This window comes from Odontesthes bonariensis, chromosome 21, assembly GCF_027942865.1.
Source record: "Odontesthes bonariensis isolate fOdoBon6 chromosome 21, fOdoBon6.hap1, whole genome shotgun sequence".
NCBI classification, from domain to species: domain Eukaryota; kingdom Metazoa; phylum Chordata; class Actinopteri; order Atheriniformes; family Atherinopsidae; genus Odontesthes; species Odontesthes bonariensis.
In genome coordinates this window covers 1,781,426-1,799,892 of record NC_134526.1, presented here as the reverse complement: position 1 = coordinate 1,799,892, position 18,467 = coordinate 1,781,426, and the positions used below count along the sequence as shown (strand labels likewise).

Sequence of the window (18,467 nt, the reverse complement as noted above, 5' to 3'; positions counted from 1 at the left end):
AGTGAACCCCTGATCCAGCAGCTGGTTGCAGCAGTGAGTGAAAAAGTAAGTGAACCCCTGATCCAGCAGCAGTGAGTGAGAAACTAAGTGAACCCCTGATCCAGCAGCAGTGAGTGAGAAACTAAGTGAACCCCTGATCCAGCAGCAGTGAGTGAGAAACTAAGTGAACCCCTGATCCAGCAGCTGGTAGCAGCAGTCAGAAACTAAGTGAACCCCTGATCCAGCAGCTGGTAGCAGCAGTCAGAAACTAAGTGAACCCCTGATCCAGCAGCTGGTAGCAGCAGTGAGTGAGAAACTAAGTGAACCCCTGATCCAGCAGCTGGTAGCAGCAGTGAGTGAGAAACTAAGTGAACCCCTGATCCAGCAGCTGGTAGCAGCAGTGAGTGAGAAACTAAGTGAACCCCTGATCCAGCAGCTGGTTGCAGCAGTGAGTGAGAAACTAAGTGAACCCCTGATCCAGCAGCTGGTAGCAGCAGTGTGTGAGAAACTAAGTGAACCCCTGATCCAGCAGCTGGCAGCAGCAGTGAGTGAGAAACTAAGTGAACCCCTGATCCAGCAGCCGGTAGCAGCAGTGAGTGAGAAACTAAGTGAACCCCTGATCCAGCAGCTGGTAGCAGCAGTGAGTGAGAAACTAAGTGAACCCCTGATCCAGCAGCTGGTAGCAGCAGTGAGTGAGAAACTAAGTGAACCCCTGATCCAGCAGCAGTGAGTGAGAAACTAAGTGAACCCCTGATCCAGCAGCTGGTAGCTGCAGTGAGTGAGAAACTAAGTGAACCCCTGATCCAGCAGCTGGTAGCAGCAGTGAGTGAGAAACTAAGTGAACCCCTGATCCAGCAGCTGGTAGCAGCAGTGAGTGAGAAACTAAGTGAACCCCTGATCCAGCAGCTGGTAGCAGCAGTGAGTGAGAAACTAAGTGAACCCCTGATCCAGCAGCTGGCAGCAGCAGTGAGTGAGAAACTAAGTGAACCCCTGATCCAGCAGCTGGTAGCAGCAGTGAGAAACTAAGTGAACCCCTGATCCAGCAGCTGGTAGCAGCAGTGAGTGAGAAACTAAGTGAACCCCTGATCCAGCAGCTGGTAGCAGCAGTGAGTGAGAAACTAAGTGAACCCCTGATCCAGCAGCAGTGAGTGAGAAACTAAGTGAACCCCTGATCCAGCAGCAGTGAGTGAGAAACTAAGTGAACCCCTGATCCAGCAGCAGTGAGTGAGAAACTAAGTGAACCCCTGATCCAGCAGCAGTGAGTGAGAAACTAAGTGAACCCCTGATCCAGCAGCTGGTAGCAGCAGTGAGTGAGAAACTAAGTGAACCCCTGATCCAGCAGCTGGTAGCAGCAGTGAGTGAGAAACTAAGTGAACCCCTGATCCAGCAGCTGGTAGCAGCAGTGAGTGAGAAACTAAGTGAACCCCTGATCCAGCAGCTGGTAGAAGCAGTGAGTGAGAAACTAAGTGAACCCCTGATCCAGCAGCTGGTTGCAGCAGTGAGTGAAAAAGTAAGTGAACCCCTGATCCAGCAGCTGGTAGCAACAGGGTGTGAGAAACTAAGTGAACCCCTGATCCAGCAGCAGTGAGTGAGAAACTAAGTGAACCCCTGATCCAGCAGCTGGTAGCAGCAGTGAGTGAGAAACTAAGTGAACCCCTGATCCAGCAGCTGGTTTCCTGTGGGAAGTCCTCAGTCTCTCTCATGCCTGAGCAGGAATCTTGGCCCACTCTTCTCTCCAGCTGCTTCAGCTCATTGAGGTTTGTAGCTTTGGTTTCTGCACAGCATCTCAGTCAGGCTGAGGTCTGGACTCTGACTGGTCCCTTCCGGGTCCTTTCTGGTCCTTCCGGGTCCTTTCTGGTCCTTCCAGGCTCCAGAAACCAAAGCTAACGTGTGCTCGCTGGATTCTGTCGGCTCACTTTTGAAGCCGAACCTTGTTGTGCGGATCTGTGCCCTCAGTCCCCTAAAATAGTCCCTGGAGCCCTTCGGAGGGACACTTGAGCTTCTCGAGAAACTCAAGGCGCACGCCTCGGTTCTGGTTCCACTCTGAGCTGCTCTCTGTCACAGTTTCACATCCTCGCTTTGCCTGCTCAGCTGTGGCAGCACATCTGTCGGCTGTTAGTGACTGTGGCTGTGTTCGAAACCGCCTACTACATACTACATACTGCATACTGCATACTGCATACTACATACTGCATACTACATACTACATACTGCATACTGCATACTGCATACTACATACTGCATACTACATACTGCATACTGCATACTGCATACTACATACTGCATACTACATACTACATACTGCATACTGCATACTACATACTGCATACTACATACTACATACTGCATACTACATACTGCATACTGCATACTGCATACTGCATACTACATACTACATACTGCATACTACATACTACATACTACATACTGCATACTGCATACTACATACTGCATACTACATACTACATACTGCATACTACATACTGCATACTGCATACTGCATACTACATACTACATACTACATACTGCATACTACATACTACATACTACATACTGCATACTGCATACTACATACTGCATACTACATACTGCATACTGCATACTGCATACTACATATTACATACTGCATACTGCATACTACATACTACATACTGCATACTGCATACTACATACTACATACTACATACTGCATACTGCATACTACATACTGCATACTACATACTGCATACTGCATACTGCATACTGCATACTACATACTGCATACTACATACTACATACTGCATACTGCATACTACATACTGCATACTGCATACTACATACTGCATACTACATACTACATACTGCATACTGCATACTGGATACTGCATACTACATACTACATACTGCATACTGCATACTGGATACTGCATACTACATACTACATACTGCATACTACATACTGCATACTACATACTACATACTGCATACTGCATACTACATACTGCATACTGCATACTACATACTGCATACTGCATGCTAAATACTACATACTGCATACTGCATACTGCATGCTAAATACTGCATACTACATACTGCATACTGCATACTGCATACTGCATACTACATACTACATACTGCATACTGCATACTACATACTACATACTACATACTGCATACTACATACTGCATACTGCATACTACATACTGCATACTGCATACTACATACTACATACTGCATACTGCATACTACATACTACATACTACATACTGCATACTACATACTGTATACTACATACTGCATACTGCATACTACATACTACATACTGCATACTGCATACTACATACTACATACTACATACTGCATACTACATACTGCATACTACATACTACATACTGCATACTGCATACTACATACTACATACTACATACTACATACTGCATACTACATACTGCATACTGCATACTACATACTGCATACTGCATACTACATACTACATACTGCATACTGCATACTACATACTACATACTGCATACTGCATACTACATACTACATACTACATACTACATACTGCATACTACATACTGCATACTGCATACTACATACTACATACTGCATACTGCATACTACATACTACATACTGCATACTGCATACTACATACTGCATACTGCATGCTAAATACTACATACTGCATACTGCATACTGCATGCTAAATACTGCATACTACATACTGCATACTGCATACTACACACTGCATACTGCATACTACATACTACATACTGCATACTGCATACTACATACTACATACTACATACTGCATACTACATACTGCATACTACATACTGCATACTGCATACTACATACTACATACTGCATACTGCATACTACATACTACATACTGCATACTGCATACTACATACTACATACTACATACTACATACTGCATACTACATACTGCATACTGCACACTACATACTGCATACTGCATACTACATACTACATACTGCATACTGCATACTACATACTGCATACTACATACTACATACTGCATACTGCATACTACATACTACATACTGCATACTGCATACTACATACTCATCGATCAGACAGTATGCAGAGCGTTTACCCACAATGCATTTGGCTCCTGCCTGAGCTGAAATCAGCCGGCCTGAAGCTGATTTCTCTTAAGCTCTAAACTCTGTAAACTTTAGCAACATTTGAAATATTTTCAGGAGAGAAAGTAGTCGTTTAGATCCCCAACGTGGTGAAAACCTGAGAAAATACCGGCTGTTTACAATTTTGTTCCTACGAATTCGGCGCTACTAAAGCTATCCGCAGTGAGCAACGCACTTCTGGTTATTTTCACAAAATAAAATAGCCGTTGCCTTTTATCATAGGGAAAGCCATTACCATACAATTGGTGCTTTTGTTTTGAAAACAGGAAGTGAACCTACCCTCGTTGTAGCTAGCTTGAATCTGCCGTTTTGACAGGAAAAAACGATCGGCGACGTCACGTTACGTTGATTTTTATTGTTATGAGCTATATGCTAAATTAAATAGCTTAAATAACTTCTAATATACATCGACATGGCATTTTATAAGCTACATGTGGTATCTTTTTGTACCTTTTTTGTATTTAAGATTATATATAATAAAATAATACAAATAAAATAATATGTTGTTGTGTTGATGGGGGTTTGGGGGGCCAAGGGATGGTTCGCCCAGGGCGTGAATCTAGCCAGGACCGCCTCTGCATCCAGCTGAGCTCAGAGGTTTTGCCTCAGAGCTGAAACTGAACTGCCTGACACACCTCTGCTGGTATTTCCCGGTCTGACCCGGTTCCTGCCGGCCCTCTGAGGCTCCTCAGAGCTGCTGGATGGACATCAGCTCACAACAATGGCTTCTGAATGGCAGCTGATTGCTGCTCTGTGGTGCTCAGAGAGGCCGGCACCACTCCCTGCCTTCTCCAAGGAGCCTACATCCTGGTATTTATTGGTGTTTTCTGGCCCGCTGCAGCTCCTGTTACTGAGGACAGTTGCTGTGTTTCAGTTAAAGAAGCAGAGCACATTTAATCTGTAAAACACCCTGAAATGAAGTTTGTAACGTCGCTGCTCCAGAGAGAAAACGCTCATCCAGCTGCAGAGCGAGGTACAGAAGCCCGGGGAGCTCAGTTTGGTCCGTTTCATGGTTCTGAAAGCTGATCAGAAAACACATGGGAAACACGTGTTGAGCTCTGATCTGAAGAAGTGGAAAAACGACCTCCTCCGAGCCACGTTTCCCCCTCCAGGAGTAACCATGGCGATAAGAGGTGCTGCCAGCTGTTCCATGTTAGTTAACTGGTTAAAGCTCCGTTTCAGTTTGTCAGACTTGCTCTGATCTGGAGTCAGTGGGCCTTTTTAACTCCTTCAGCTCTCAGGAGTACGGTTCACCATCATTATTTATCAGTATTTATCATTATTTATCAATATTTATCAATATTTATCATTATTTATCATTCTTATGATTTAACAGGCCAGACTTTCTCTGTTCAGAGAGGCCCTGCCACTCGTTCCTTAGGATCTGTTTAGGATCTGTTTAGGGTCTGTTTAGGATCTGTTTAGGATCTGTTTAGGGTCTGTTTAGGATCTGTTTAGGATCTGTTTAGGATCTGTTTAGGATCTGTTTTGTCTTTTTCACACTGGTAACCCTGCAGGTAGCTCTGCGGGTAGCTCTGCGGGTAGCTCTGCGGGTAGCTCTGCGGGTAGCTCTGAGGGTAGCTCTGAGGGTAGCTCTGCGGGTAGCTCTGAGGGTAGCTCTGCGGGTAGCTCTGAGGGTAGCTCTGCGGGTAGCTCTGAGGGTAGCTCTGCGGGTAGCTCTGAGGGTAGCTCTGCGGGTAGCTCTGCGGGTAGCTCTGCGGGTAGCTCTGAGGGTAGCTCTGAGGGTAGCTCTGCGGGTAGCTCTGAGGGTAGCTCTGCGGGTAGCTCTGAGGGTAGCTCTGCGGGTAGCTCTGAGGGTAGCTCTGAGGGTAGCTCTGCGGGTAGCTCTGCGGGTAACTCTGAGGGTAGCTCTGCGGGTAGCTCTGCGGGTAACTCTGCGGGTAGCTCTGCGGGTAGCTCTGAGGGTAGCTCTGAGGGTAACTCTGCGGGTAGCTCTGAGGGTAACTCTGCGGGTAGCTCTGCGGGTAACTCTGCGGGTAGCTCTGCGGGTAGCTCTGAGGGTAACTCTGCGGGTAGCTCTGCGGGTAACTCTGCGGGTAGCTCTGCGGGTAGCTCTGCGGGTAGCTCTGAGGGTAGCTCTGCGGGTAGCTCTGCGGGCATCTCTGAGGGTAGCTCTGAGGGTAGCTCTGCGGGTAGCTCTGAGGGTAGCTCTGCGGGTAGCTCTGAGGGTAGCTCTGAGGGTAACTCTGAGGGTAGCTCTGCGGGTAGCTCTGAGGGTAGCTCTGCGGGTAGCTCTGAGGGTAGCTCTGAGGGTAGCTCTGAGGGTAGCTCTGCGGGTAGCTCTGCGGGCATCTCTGCGGGTAGCTCTGAGGGTAGCTCTGAGGGTAGCTCTGCGGGTAGCTCTGAGGGTAACTCTGAGGGTAGCTCTGCGGGTAGCTCTGCGGGTAGCTCTGAGGGTAACTCTGCGGGTAGCTCTGAGGGTAACTCTGCGGGTAGCTCTGCGGGTAACTCTGCGGGTAGCTCTGCGGGTAGCTCTGCGGGTAGCTCTGCGGGTAACTGAGGGTAACTCTGCGGGTAGCTCTGCGGGTAGCTCTGAGGGTAGCTCTGCGGGTAGCTCTGCGGTTAACTGAGGTTAGCTCTGCGGGTAGCTCTGTGGGTAGCTCTGAGGGTAGCTCTGCGGGTAACTCTGCGGGTAGCTCTGCGGGTAACTGAGGGTAGCTCTGCGGGTAGCTCTGCGGGTAACTGCGGGTAACTCTGAGGGTAGCTCTGCGGGTAGCTCTGCGGGTAACTCTGCGGGTAGCTCTGCGGGTAGCTCTGCGGGTAGCTCTGAGGGTAGCTCTGAGGGTAGCTCTGAGGGTAGCTCTGTGGGTAGCTCTGAGGGTAACTCTGAGGGTAGCTCTGCGGGTAGCTCTGCGGGTAGCTCTGAGGATAGCTCTGAGGGTAGCTCTGCGGGTAGCTCTGAGGGTAGCTCTGAGGGTAGCTCTGCGGGTAGCTCTGAGGGTAGCTCTGAGGGTAGCTCTGAGGGTAGCTCTGCGGGCAGCTCTGCGGGCAGCTCTGAGGGTAGCTCTGAGGGTAACTCTGAGGGTAGCTCTGCGGGCAGCTCTGCGGGCAGCTCTGAGGGTAGCTCTGAGGGTAGCTCTGCGGGTAGCTCTGCGGGTAGCTCTGCGGGTAGCTCTGAGGGTAGAAGTCGTTTTTAAAACCTCTCACAGATCTATTTCAACTTCTTATGACAAACGCTTCTTTTCTCCTTCCTCCCGCCCTGCTTCCTCCACCTCGGTTGGTGCTCAGGCTGCTCTGCCGTCCTTCCTCTTCAGAGCTGAGGTGGTCGATCTCTCAGAGTCGTGGTGCATATATGGGATGTATTGGTGGGGATGTATTTACCCGGAGGTGAAGGCCGCCGTGACTCCCACTAAATCCTGAGGTTAAAAAAGCTTGGCTCCACAGCCTGTAAATGCTCCGTTCGACCTCTCAGTCGGTTGGATTTCGTTTCCCGGGTCAGGACGTTGACTTCAGCTCTGACCAGAGAACACGTCGTTTTTAGAAAAGAATTAATTCAACTTTCTTTAAAGTTAAAAGAAAACTGACATCAGGGAACTTTACACCGTTAAATAATTCAGTCTCTAATTATCTTGATCTGACATCTTTAGTCTTATTGTCACCTTTTGTAGTCATTTAATCCTGATTTATAATCCTTATAACGATGAGTCTTTATTCTCACTTTAATCCTTATATTTAGTCCGAATGATTTAATTCTGTCTTTATCTCTTTATATTCTGATCTTAATTCATCTGAAGTTTGTTTCGTCTTGATTCATTATTTAGTTTCAAACATTCCTCTCGATCTTTCTGCTGCATTTTAATCTAATTTTAGGGTCTCCTGGTCCTGTTTTGCTGCCACATATTGTTGATTTAATCAGTTTTACTCATCATTCTTTTCTATGACTCCACCTTTTGTCCCATTTCAGCTACTTTTCTTGATGCTTTAGCCTGAAGTCAGAATCTGTTTCCACATTATTTCATGTCAGAAATGTCTAATCCTGATTTACAGACATGTTTATCATGTCTTATTTCTTATTAACTTCTGTTCCAGGTTTAGTTTCTGTTTGTCTGACTTAGAAACATCTTCATGTTGATTTCCTTTGTTCTATTTATGGTCTTCGGTTCATGAAGCAACTGAAACGAGTTGCTTCTGATCCAGATTTAGGGCTATTCAGGCCTTATTTGGTCATTATTCTGATGAGATCATTATTTGATCTCATTTCAGGATGCTCTCAACATCTTGTGATGTCACATCGCTCTGGTTACGCTGGTAAATGTTTGAGATCCAATCCAGTCCAATTTTATTTATAAAGCACTTTACAACAACCTCAGTTGACCAAAGTGCTGTACAAAAAAATAAAAACAAAAATATTAAAATAATAAAATAATAAAATACAAGAATAAATTAAAAGACATAAAACAGCTATATAATTTAAAACAATAATAATACTAAAATAAAATAAATAAATAAAATAAATGAATTAAATGAATTAAATGAATTAAATGAATTAAATTAAATAAATAAATAAAATAAATAAAATTAATTCATTCATTAATTAAATAAAATAAAATAAATTGAATAAAAATAAAACAATAATAATTATACATTCAACATCTCACATCGTGTCGAAAGCCAAGGAGAAGAGATGTGATGAGAGTTTCAAATCTAAACTCTTTCCTTTGGTTTTATCTGCAGACGCCCCTCATGTCTGAGGTCTTTGGCCAGTTCAGACCATCTTATCATCCTGCTGACTCACAGAGTGATTTCATGGCCTGCTTTTAGCACTTTTGGTTTTGGTGTTTCATTGCTCAGGAATTCAGAGGCAGAGAAAGAGATGGGCGTTTCTGGCCCAATGGATGCCATTCCAGTCGGGGTGCGTAAACAGAAGGCTGCTGTGGGATTAGGAGCGCGTTAATACAGTCGGGCCTGATGCATGTGGAAGTCTGAGCTCCCTGATGCCTCCAGTTGTCCCTGCAGAGCTAATCTGTTTCCATCTGCTTCCAGTGCCAAAGTCTGCCAGCTCCTCGTTCCACACAAAGTCCAGCTGAACAATGGCTGAAAATAAAATGTTCACGGAGAGACGAAACCGCTCCTCACTGACAGGAGGAAGTTTTAAACTTAGCTGAGGCTGTGAAAGGAGGCGCGTTCGAGGCCGAGGCCGAAACCAGATCAGCCGCTCGGATGTCAAACCGTGCAAACTCGGCACTTCGCGGAGACAGGTGCACCCGAACATATGAGCAGGCAGGGCGGTCCCTGACGAGGAGGACACGTATGTGTCCATGTCAGGGAAGAGACAGGCTGGCAGACACGAAAGGTGGTTTTATTGGTCAGGAGTCAGCAACAGGCGGCAGCTGGTCCTTAGAAACCGCAGAGAAGTCTCCTCCTGTAGCCTTTTTTATACCTGGTTTCACATTCCTCAGGGGAATATTTCATCATACTGCATCAGTATTTGGGTTTAAACTAGGGCTTAACTAACGTTAACTCGTTATCATCGCGTTAACTCGTTAATTATTTAATGCCGATAAATATTTTATCGCACATTAATGCAGTTTTTCGTTTTTTTTTAATGTTTTTTTAATTTGAAAAAAAAAATAATAATAATTTTTTCAAGTTTTTTGGGTGCTTTTGTGCCTTTAATGGAAAGTTCAGAGAGACAGGAAGCAGGGGGCAGAGAGAGGGGGAACAACACGCAGCACAGGGCCGTCCGATGCGGGACTCGAACCAGCTCCAGCGAGGACTATAGCCTCTGTACATGGGGCGCCTGTTTTATTATTTATTTTATTATTGTAAAAGTCTGTTGCTCACAGGCTTTTATTTTGTAAAAGTCTGCTGCTGTCTGCTGTGGAACAGGAAAAGAAAGTAATCGGCAGATCCACCAAACATGGAGAAGGGTACGGAACTTTTACTCGGCCATTTTCATGTTAAAGTTCTTCCAGACGGCGGAGTCGACAGAACCAAAGTCATCTGTAAACACTGCCAAGTTGAATTGTCTTCTCAGCGTAGTAGTTCCAGTCTAAAATATCACTTAAAGGCAAAACACACAACTGATAGCAGCAAGTCATTCAAGGAAACAGACAGTGGAGCGAGGCTTCTACATAAAAACTACAGAAAGATGCTGATGTTAAAAGTGTGTTTGCACAACAAATGTTATGGCACTTTCATTCATATGGCAGCACATTTAAAATAAAGCTAAATGCTAAAAGCTATACGCTACTTTTGGATTCATTTTTGGATTCTGCGTACAAATGAGATTAATCGTGATTAATCAGGGAAATCATGTGATTAATTAGATTAAACATTTTAATCGCTGCCCAGCCCTAATTATTTCATAAATCTGCTCAGAATGCTGGGAGTTAAACGCTGAAACATGCTGCAAACTGCTTCAAACTGCTAATATGATGTTAATGTCTGCTTCCCCACTGTCATTACAGACAGAACCTGCACCAGAACCAGTGAAAGTGCCCAAACCGGTCCCTGAACCAGTGAAGGTAGAGGCTCCAGCAAAACCACCTCCAGCACCAGAACCTGTTCCAGAACCAGTTAAAGTACCGGAACCTGTTCCAGAACCAGTTAAAGTACCGGAACCTGTTCCAGAGCCAGAACCTGTTCCCGAACCAGCTGCAGCCCCAGAGCCGGCCCCGGAGCCCACTGCAGCTCCAGAACCAGAACCTGTGCCTGAACCTGTCCCAGAACCTGTTGCTGCTCCAGAGCCAGTGGTTGAGTCTGCACCAGCACCAGAAGCAATCCAACAACCCGTGACTGAACCAGAAATAGTTGAGAAAGTGGAGGCGCCTGTGGCAGAGTCCGCTGAACCTGTCGCAGAGGTTTCCAAAGAACCAGAACCAGAACCAGAGATTGTCCTGAACGGTAAGACCGCTGTTAGCTGAGCTTCTGTTCTTGATGTTTTTGGATCTTGGTGGATAACAACGTAATGTGGGAGTTCTGAGCTGCTTAAGTCTTCCTGTAGAGAAGTGGAGTTCCTCAGGGTTCCATCCTGGGGCCTTTTCTGTTTAAAACCACAGTTTAGTTCACGTTCCACATGAGGAACCAGATTCATGTTTCACCAATGAGAGCGTTCTACCTGCAGTACCGAAACTCCACGAATCCAAAAGTAATTGGACGCTTCAAATGTAGAAAGATTCCTGTAACTTTTAACGTACTCTAGAAGTGAGAAGCGGCATGTTCTCGTACTTTAAGTTTTATTTCAAGCTGAATTTGCTGAAACTTAGAAAACATCTTAAACCGAATCAGCTGAAGGATTTTCTTGAACAGCATCTTTTAAAAGGTTAAAAGTGTGTACGATTTGGGGCAACTTACTGTAGAAATGAGCCACTTTCTCTCAGACTCTGAGATGTACTCAGTTTTTTTCTGATTTGCACCTTTTATCAAGAGATTTGTGACCTTTGACCAAATTAATTCTGCGGATAGTTTAATGTCACCTTAACTCCATCATGACTGTTACCTCAGCAGCATGTCAACATTTATAATCTTGTCAAACAGTCCTGATCAGCAGTTCTGCAGCTTCCTGAAGCTCTCAGAGTTTCTCTTTGGACATTTTCTGCTTCTTCCCTCATCTTCAGTCCTAACTAACTGAACTAACTCTGGTTCTGCCTCAGATTCTGGGTTTATGTTCATGTTGGAACATGTTTCAGTGAATCTCTGCAGCTGTTACCATGGAAACATCTGCAGATATTCACTTTAAAGCTGCTCAGAACTGAACTAACTCTGGTTCTGCCTCAGATTCTGGGTTTATGTTCATGTTGGAACATGTTTCAGTGAATCTCTGCAGCTGTTACCATGGAAACATCTGCAGATATTCACTTTAAAGCTGCTCAGAACTGAACTAACTCTGGTTCTGCCTCAGATTCTGGGTTTATGTTCATGTTGGAACATGTTTCAGTGAATCTCTGCAGCTGTTACCATGGAAACATCTGCAGATATTCACTTTAAAGCTGCTCAGAACTGAACTAACTCTGGTTCTGACTCAGATTCTGGGTTTATACCCACGTTTCTGCACTTTTGCTGATAGAGAAGCACGCAGTGAGGTTCACGTTCCAGGAAGCAGCTTCAGCGCTGCAGCTTTTTCTGCTGTGACGTTAAATCGTAACAATCAAACAGAAAATATTTGTTTTTGGGCCGGAGCTGTTTTAATCAATCATGTTGCAGGTTAGATGGAGTTCAAGGTGCATTTTAATCCTTGATTTCCGACCAGGAGGATCAGCAGACTTTAAATCCTGAATTAAAAACTTAAAGGAACTGATTGGAGGCGTCCTGCAGAGCTTGTGCAACAACACGCTGAACCGTTCACATACTTTCGGGCTGCAGTCAGAGAGCCTCTGTGCAGGCTGTGTTGAGCACGTTAGAGATCAATTAGCAGGGATGAGTTGATCCTGTGGCTGCTCAGGAATCTGCTCTCCACCAACAGAAGCCGGTCCAGGTGTGCAGGAAAATGTGTTAACTCTGGGCCGACTGTTGATCTGTGGCCGCGCTGCAGCCATCTGCCTCAGAAGGATTACAGTTAATCTAGGACCTGGCAGCCAGCGTTAGCATGACAGCAAACATTTGTTCTCACAGCGGGTGCAGCAACACGTGTCGCATGAGTTTACTCATCAACACGTACGCACACATGACCGAGTGGAACCACCAACACCATCCAAAAGTGACTGTGGTCAGACTGAGAAAACTCTGATCAGCTGATTTTAGATCAGTGATACTCACTATTGTTTTCACCAGAGCCACATTGGCAGCAAAATCAAGGGAAGAGCCACTTTTACCACAACATACTGAAGTCCCTTTTTGCAAATATGCATTTCTACATATAAAACATCCCACAAAAAAAGAAGCAACACAGCCAATACATTTTCAGTTCAGACCATATTTACTTTAATACTGGGATGAGTGGAAGCTGGCGTGCATGTGCTCGACTTTCTTCATGTTGTATTTGTAGTTTGTTGTTGTAATCATGGTGAGACATTCAGGATGAGCATGGTTTCTGTGCTGGTTTTTGCCCTTTTTAAGTTAAAAACCGATCCATTGTGCCTGCATCTCGCGCTGGCTAAAGGAGCTAGTGTGCTCTGCGGTTAAGTGTGATGGTGGTTTAAGCGGGCTGCGTTGCCAGGTTTAACAGTTCCCCCTTTTGGAAACACCATTAAGCCTTATTTAATACTTAATAAAAAATACGTAATACTACAGAAACGCAAACTTAATAAAAATACTTAATACTGTGCAGTATTCGCTGTGTGTTATTTGAAAAAAAATATTGTTATTGTTACCATATTGTTATAAGCTACTATGCGAGTGCGAGCCGCCAGTTAGAGCTTGAGGAAGGTCAGAAACCAAGAGCTACATCTCAGACCCTGCAGGCCTCAGTTAGCATGTTAAAGGTTAAAGGTCACCCCAAGGTCAGAAACCCAAGAGCTACATCTCAGACTCTGCAGGCCTCAGTTAGCATGTTAAAGGTTAAAGGTCACGAGTCCAGAGAGACTGATAACGTCCCGCAGGAAACAATTACTTCAACTTCCTGCTGCTACCAGCTGCTGGATCAGGGGTTCACTTAGTTTCTCACTGCTTCTATGTTTCAGCTTGGTTCCATAAATAATGGGACGGTGTAATAGCTCACGTGCTGTTGGACTCTCTGGATCTCACCGTGTCCTGATGTGTAAACGCTCCTTTAAAGACTCCTTTTATTTATCCCGTTTCTGCTGTTTCAGACGTGGCTGCAGCTGGAGACGACGTCGCCGCCACTTTGGCCAAAAAACCCGCTGAGATTGAGACGCTGGAGGCGGAACAGAGGTGGGTGTGAACGCTTGCCGCCCTTTCCGATGGCGACAGCCCCCCAGCATGGAAACTCAGTCCCTGTCGGTGTCCTCGTGCTTTTAGCTCCGTCCTGCAGAGAGCCGAGCACCTTCTGCATCCTAGTTTTTATTCGGCTGGAGGAACTCCTGGAGGAAAAGAGCTCTTTAACTTGAGCCAGTTCTTTCAAATCTAATCAAGTCTCACTGTCAGATGCAGTGAGACAGCCTTTAAGCCAGTGGTTTTCAAAGTGGGGGGCCGCCAGGAGGCGCTGGGGGGGGGCTCAGAAAATTGGAGGGAAGATAAGAAACAAATGCAAAAATAAAAAAATAGAATACAATTTTTTTTAAACATCATTATAAAAAATACGGATGCTACGGTTTGCGCCTGTTCTCAAGCTAGCGTGGAGGTAGCTTAGCCAAAATGGACATATTTTATACTAGGAAGAGACCGAAGGAACAGACCAACAGGCTGTGGAGGACACTGCTGCAAAAAAACCTAAGAACTAAAGTCAGAAAGTACGAGGTAGCAGACATTTAGTTTGGCTTTACAGCGTCCTCTGTCTGGAGACCCTCTCAAATGAGTGTTTAAAACCTTCGAAACTTCAGCGTCACTCGATACAAAAACATCCGGCAGAGTCCGTAAAAACGGTCGACTTCTTCAGACGTAAAGAAGAACATTTAGTCAGGCTGCATTCACACAGCAAGCTACCGTCCCCGAGTGGGCCCTGAAGGCATCGTTTTTAGCCTCGTACCACATCGCTGGTGCTAAAAAACCTCACACAATTGGAGAGGATTCGATTCCACCAGCTACCAAAGACATTGGCTGTGTTCGAAACCGCGTACTTCTCCTCCTACTCCTACTAACTTTAACTTTTTTTAAGTTCCCGGATCAGAATCAGAATCAGAATTTGTTTTATTTCCATTGTTAGTGAACAGTGTTCACTAACTAGGAATTTGCTGCGGCGTAAGGTGCAAACATGTAACATAGGATATAATGATAGAAAATAAAAAGTAAAAATATATGAATATAAAATGTACAAGGTGTGTACAACAATACACAGTATCCAATATACAGAGCAACAACAGTGCAGCTTCATTAGTGCAATTTTAATGATGGTAAAGTGACTGGGCAGGTTATGAGGTGATTATGAAGTGTTCATAAGTCCGACTGCAAGGGGGATGCATCCTAGATTCTCCTAAATGTTGGGTATGCATCATGAGGTTACTACTCATACTCAAACTACCCAAGATGCAACGTAACATGACGTGGCCGATTGTCATTTCCTGTCAAAACGACAGTTTCAAGCTAGCTACAACGAGGGTAGGTTCACTTCCTGTTTTCAAAACAAAAGCACCAATTGTATGGTAATGGCTTTCCCTATGATAAAAGGCAACGGGTATTTTATTTTGGGAAAATAACAGGAAGTGCGTTGCTCACTGCGGCTAGCTTTAGTAGCGCCGAATTCGTGGGAACAAAATTGTAAACAGCCGGTATTTTGTCAGGTTTTCAACACGTTGGGGATCTAAACGACTACTTTCTCTCCTGAAAATGTTTCAAATGTTGCTAAAGTTTACAGAGTTTAGAGCTTAAGAGAAATCAGCTTCGGGCAGGAGCGAGATGCATTGTGGGTAAACGCTCTGCATACTGTCTGATCGATGAGTATGGAAGTATGCAGTATGCAGTATGTAGTATGTAGTAGGCGGTTTCGAACACAGCCTTTGTCCGAGAATTGCTCGGTGAGGATGCTGCCAAAAAAAATTCAAAATGGCCGCTGTCCCACTCTCTGATGACACCGTGAGCCGACGGACTGGTGACGCAGCCCAGGACGGATCTGTTCAGCCAGCGAACACTTCGCACTTCAGCTGGATGAGAGCACAGATGTATCCAATGAGGCCCAACTGCTCTGTGTATATTAGATTTATTTCCCAGGAAAGATTTGTGGAGGAAAGAAGAACCACTGGAACAGAATTTTTTAAAGTTTTGGACAATGCTAACGGATGGCTAATGGATGAAAATATGTTGGTTAATAACATCCCTATGCTAAACAAATGTAATAATTATTGAATAGTGAATAAAAGAAAGAAAATACGTTCTAAAAGTTAATGTTTCTTTACATATTTTGTAGCATTGTCTGTGGTTTGCAAAGGGGGCCAGAAGCTGATGCTGTTTGGGGGGCCTTGGCATGGAAAAGTTTGGGAAGCCCTGCTTTAACCCTCCCAGAGTGGAACTGTAGCTCAGACAGGAGCTGCTCGGTCCACGTGGAATCACTTCAGTGTGTCTGCCTCCTTCCCTTCCCTCCACCACACTGAGGGGCTGTGATCCCGTTACATGGGCTCTTTGTCCGCCTGAATGTGGGTCACAGCGAGGCGGCGGCGGCCCGAGCAGCGTCTCCAGCTCTGAGTTTTCAGGGCGTGGACGTCTGCAGCCTGGTTTTATTTTGAGCTCTGAAATGTTCCCGTGGCTTGGCAGCAGAGTTTGGTTTTTATTTTCTATCCTGCGGAGGTTTTAAGACGGAGCCGAGGAGGAGGGGGAATCTGGCCAGGTTCCCTTCATGTCTCCAGTCTGAGCTTCTTACAGAAGAATAGAGTTTTCTGCTGAAAGCGGGTTTTAAGCTGCAGGATGCTCCTCAAAGCAAGTTAGCAGAGACGGGGACTCGAGTCGACTCGAGTCGCTGTTTTGATGACTTGTGACTTGACAAAAAAAGAAAAGACTTGAGACTCGACTCGGACTTGGAATTTAATATAAAGTTGATAGGATTGTCAACTCTGACAATGTTTAAATCCAGGCTGAAAACAGTTCTATTTAGCAGTGCAAATGACACCTGAACGTATTTTATCTGCACTCTTCACTTTTAAATTAATTAATTAATGATTATTTTTAATGGTTTTTTATTTTTTATATTTTATTTCTTTTTAATGATTTTATTGCCTTCTTGTGATTTTGTGTAGCTGTGAAGCACTTTGAATTACCTTGTGTACGAATTGTGCTCTATAAATAAAATTGCTTTGCCTTAAAGACTCGGCACTTGACTTGACTTGAGACCCGATGACTTGAATGACTTGAGTGTTATTCAGTTCATGTTTTCAGTTTGAAAATAAAATGAATAATTAGCTAATATTGTCCTGTTAGCCTAGTCGGTAGTTAGCTAACGTTAGCTTGATATGCTACGGGGTGGACAGGTTGGACACATTGGCCAATGATGTTCACTGACAGTTACTTATATCTTTGTGTTTTCACTTTATTAAGATCAGATTCTGCAGGTAAAATTGGAATAATAAGGTGACTTTGACTTGACGTGACCAAGAAAACATGACTTGGGACTTGCACATGTGTGACTTGGTCCCATCTCTGCAAGTTAGTCATAGGTAAAAGGACCCCAAAGAGACTAAAAACGCTGCAAAGAGAAACCGAACGATGGATAAAAGGGTCAAAGCTGAAACTGTCGGAGAAACATTCCTGATATCATCTCCTACAGCCACTCGGCCCACAACAGCTCTCCTTCCTGGGCTTCCTGATCTTTATTTTCTTGTGTTTTCAGCACAAACTGAGCCGCCGATGTTCTGTCTGACAAACTGCACCTTTATGTTTTCAGGATAGAGCTCACGTCCGACTTTACCTCCCTGTAATCAGCCTGAGCGCCCGTTAGGAGGGACAGGGTAAGGTGAATGCTGAGTAATAACCCCGTCGCCCTCGGTAACCCCTGAAAACCCGCCTCAGTACGGACAGACTCCGCCCCCGTGAGTGGAAAGCAAAGGTCCATCTGTTCTGTTCGTGGGAGCCTGCAGAAACATGGAGGAGGCTGAAACATTTCATGTTCTCATGGTCGGACTCCATGTTTCTGTTGGTCTCAGACGCTCACAGTTAGAGTTAAAGGATAAGACCGGTTTTTTGACATTGGGCCCTTGATTTCACATTATAGCATGATGTTCTACTCACCCCTGCTTGTTGTTTGTCATTTGGAGCTGTTCCGAAGATATTCGCGAGGCGTCTGGCTGCTCTCTTGAGATATTCGGCCATGAAACGGTTTCCTATGGGCAACGTTATACAGGCACAAACTATGCTGTTTATAATTTATTAATTACTGTACACTAGCACTGATAACGTGGAGGTGCGTCGCTTACTTAAAAAAATCCGGGTTATTGTAATTTTGATTTTTTTGTCGTAAAGTGGGTGTTACTGACGTCATCGTCGTGCTACTGCCACAGACAGCCCACAGACCTGCTGCCTATTTATTCATTCGGCTAAAATTCAAAATTAGTAACCCGGATTTTTTTAAGTAAGCGACGCACCTCCACGTTATCAGTGCTGGTGTAGAGTAATTAATAAATTATAAACAGCATAGTTTGTACCTGTATAAGCTTGCCCATAGGAAACCGTTTCATGGCCGAATATCTCAAGAGAGCAGCCGGACGCCTCGCGAATATCTTCGGAACAGCTCCAAATTACCAACAACAAGCAGGGGTGAGTAGAACATCATGTTATAATGTGAAATCAAGGGCCCAATGTCAAAAAACCGGTCTTATCCTTTAAAGTCTTCCTA

The 18,467-nt window shown here is 44.9% G+C and overlaps 1 protein-coding gene across 2 annotated transcripts in view; it reads left to right on the top strand.

The window, feature by feature from the left end:
- Window positions 1–18,467, top strand: part of LOC142371743 (uncharacterized) — a 43,874-nt gene that overhangs the window by 17,931 nt on the left and 7,476 nt on the right. The window contains exons 2-4 of one of the 2 annotated variants that reach the window (XM_075454477.1): window positions 10,564–10,999; window positions 13,843–13,924; window positions 17,520–17,583. In XM_075454477.1, coding sequence (XP_075310592.1) covers window positions 10,564–10,999; window positions 13,843–13,924; window positions 17,520–17,553 — 552 coding nt within the window. In that variant the 3' untranslated portion in view covers window positions 17,554–17,583. The remainder of the gene's footprint in view (window positions 1–10,563; window positions 11,000–13,842; window positions 13,925–17,519; window positions 17,584–18,467) is intronic. The other variant, XM_075454478.1, reaches the window with a different exon arrangement.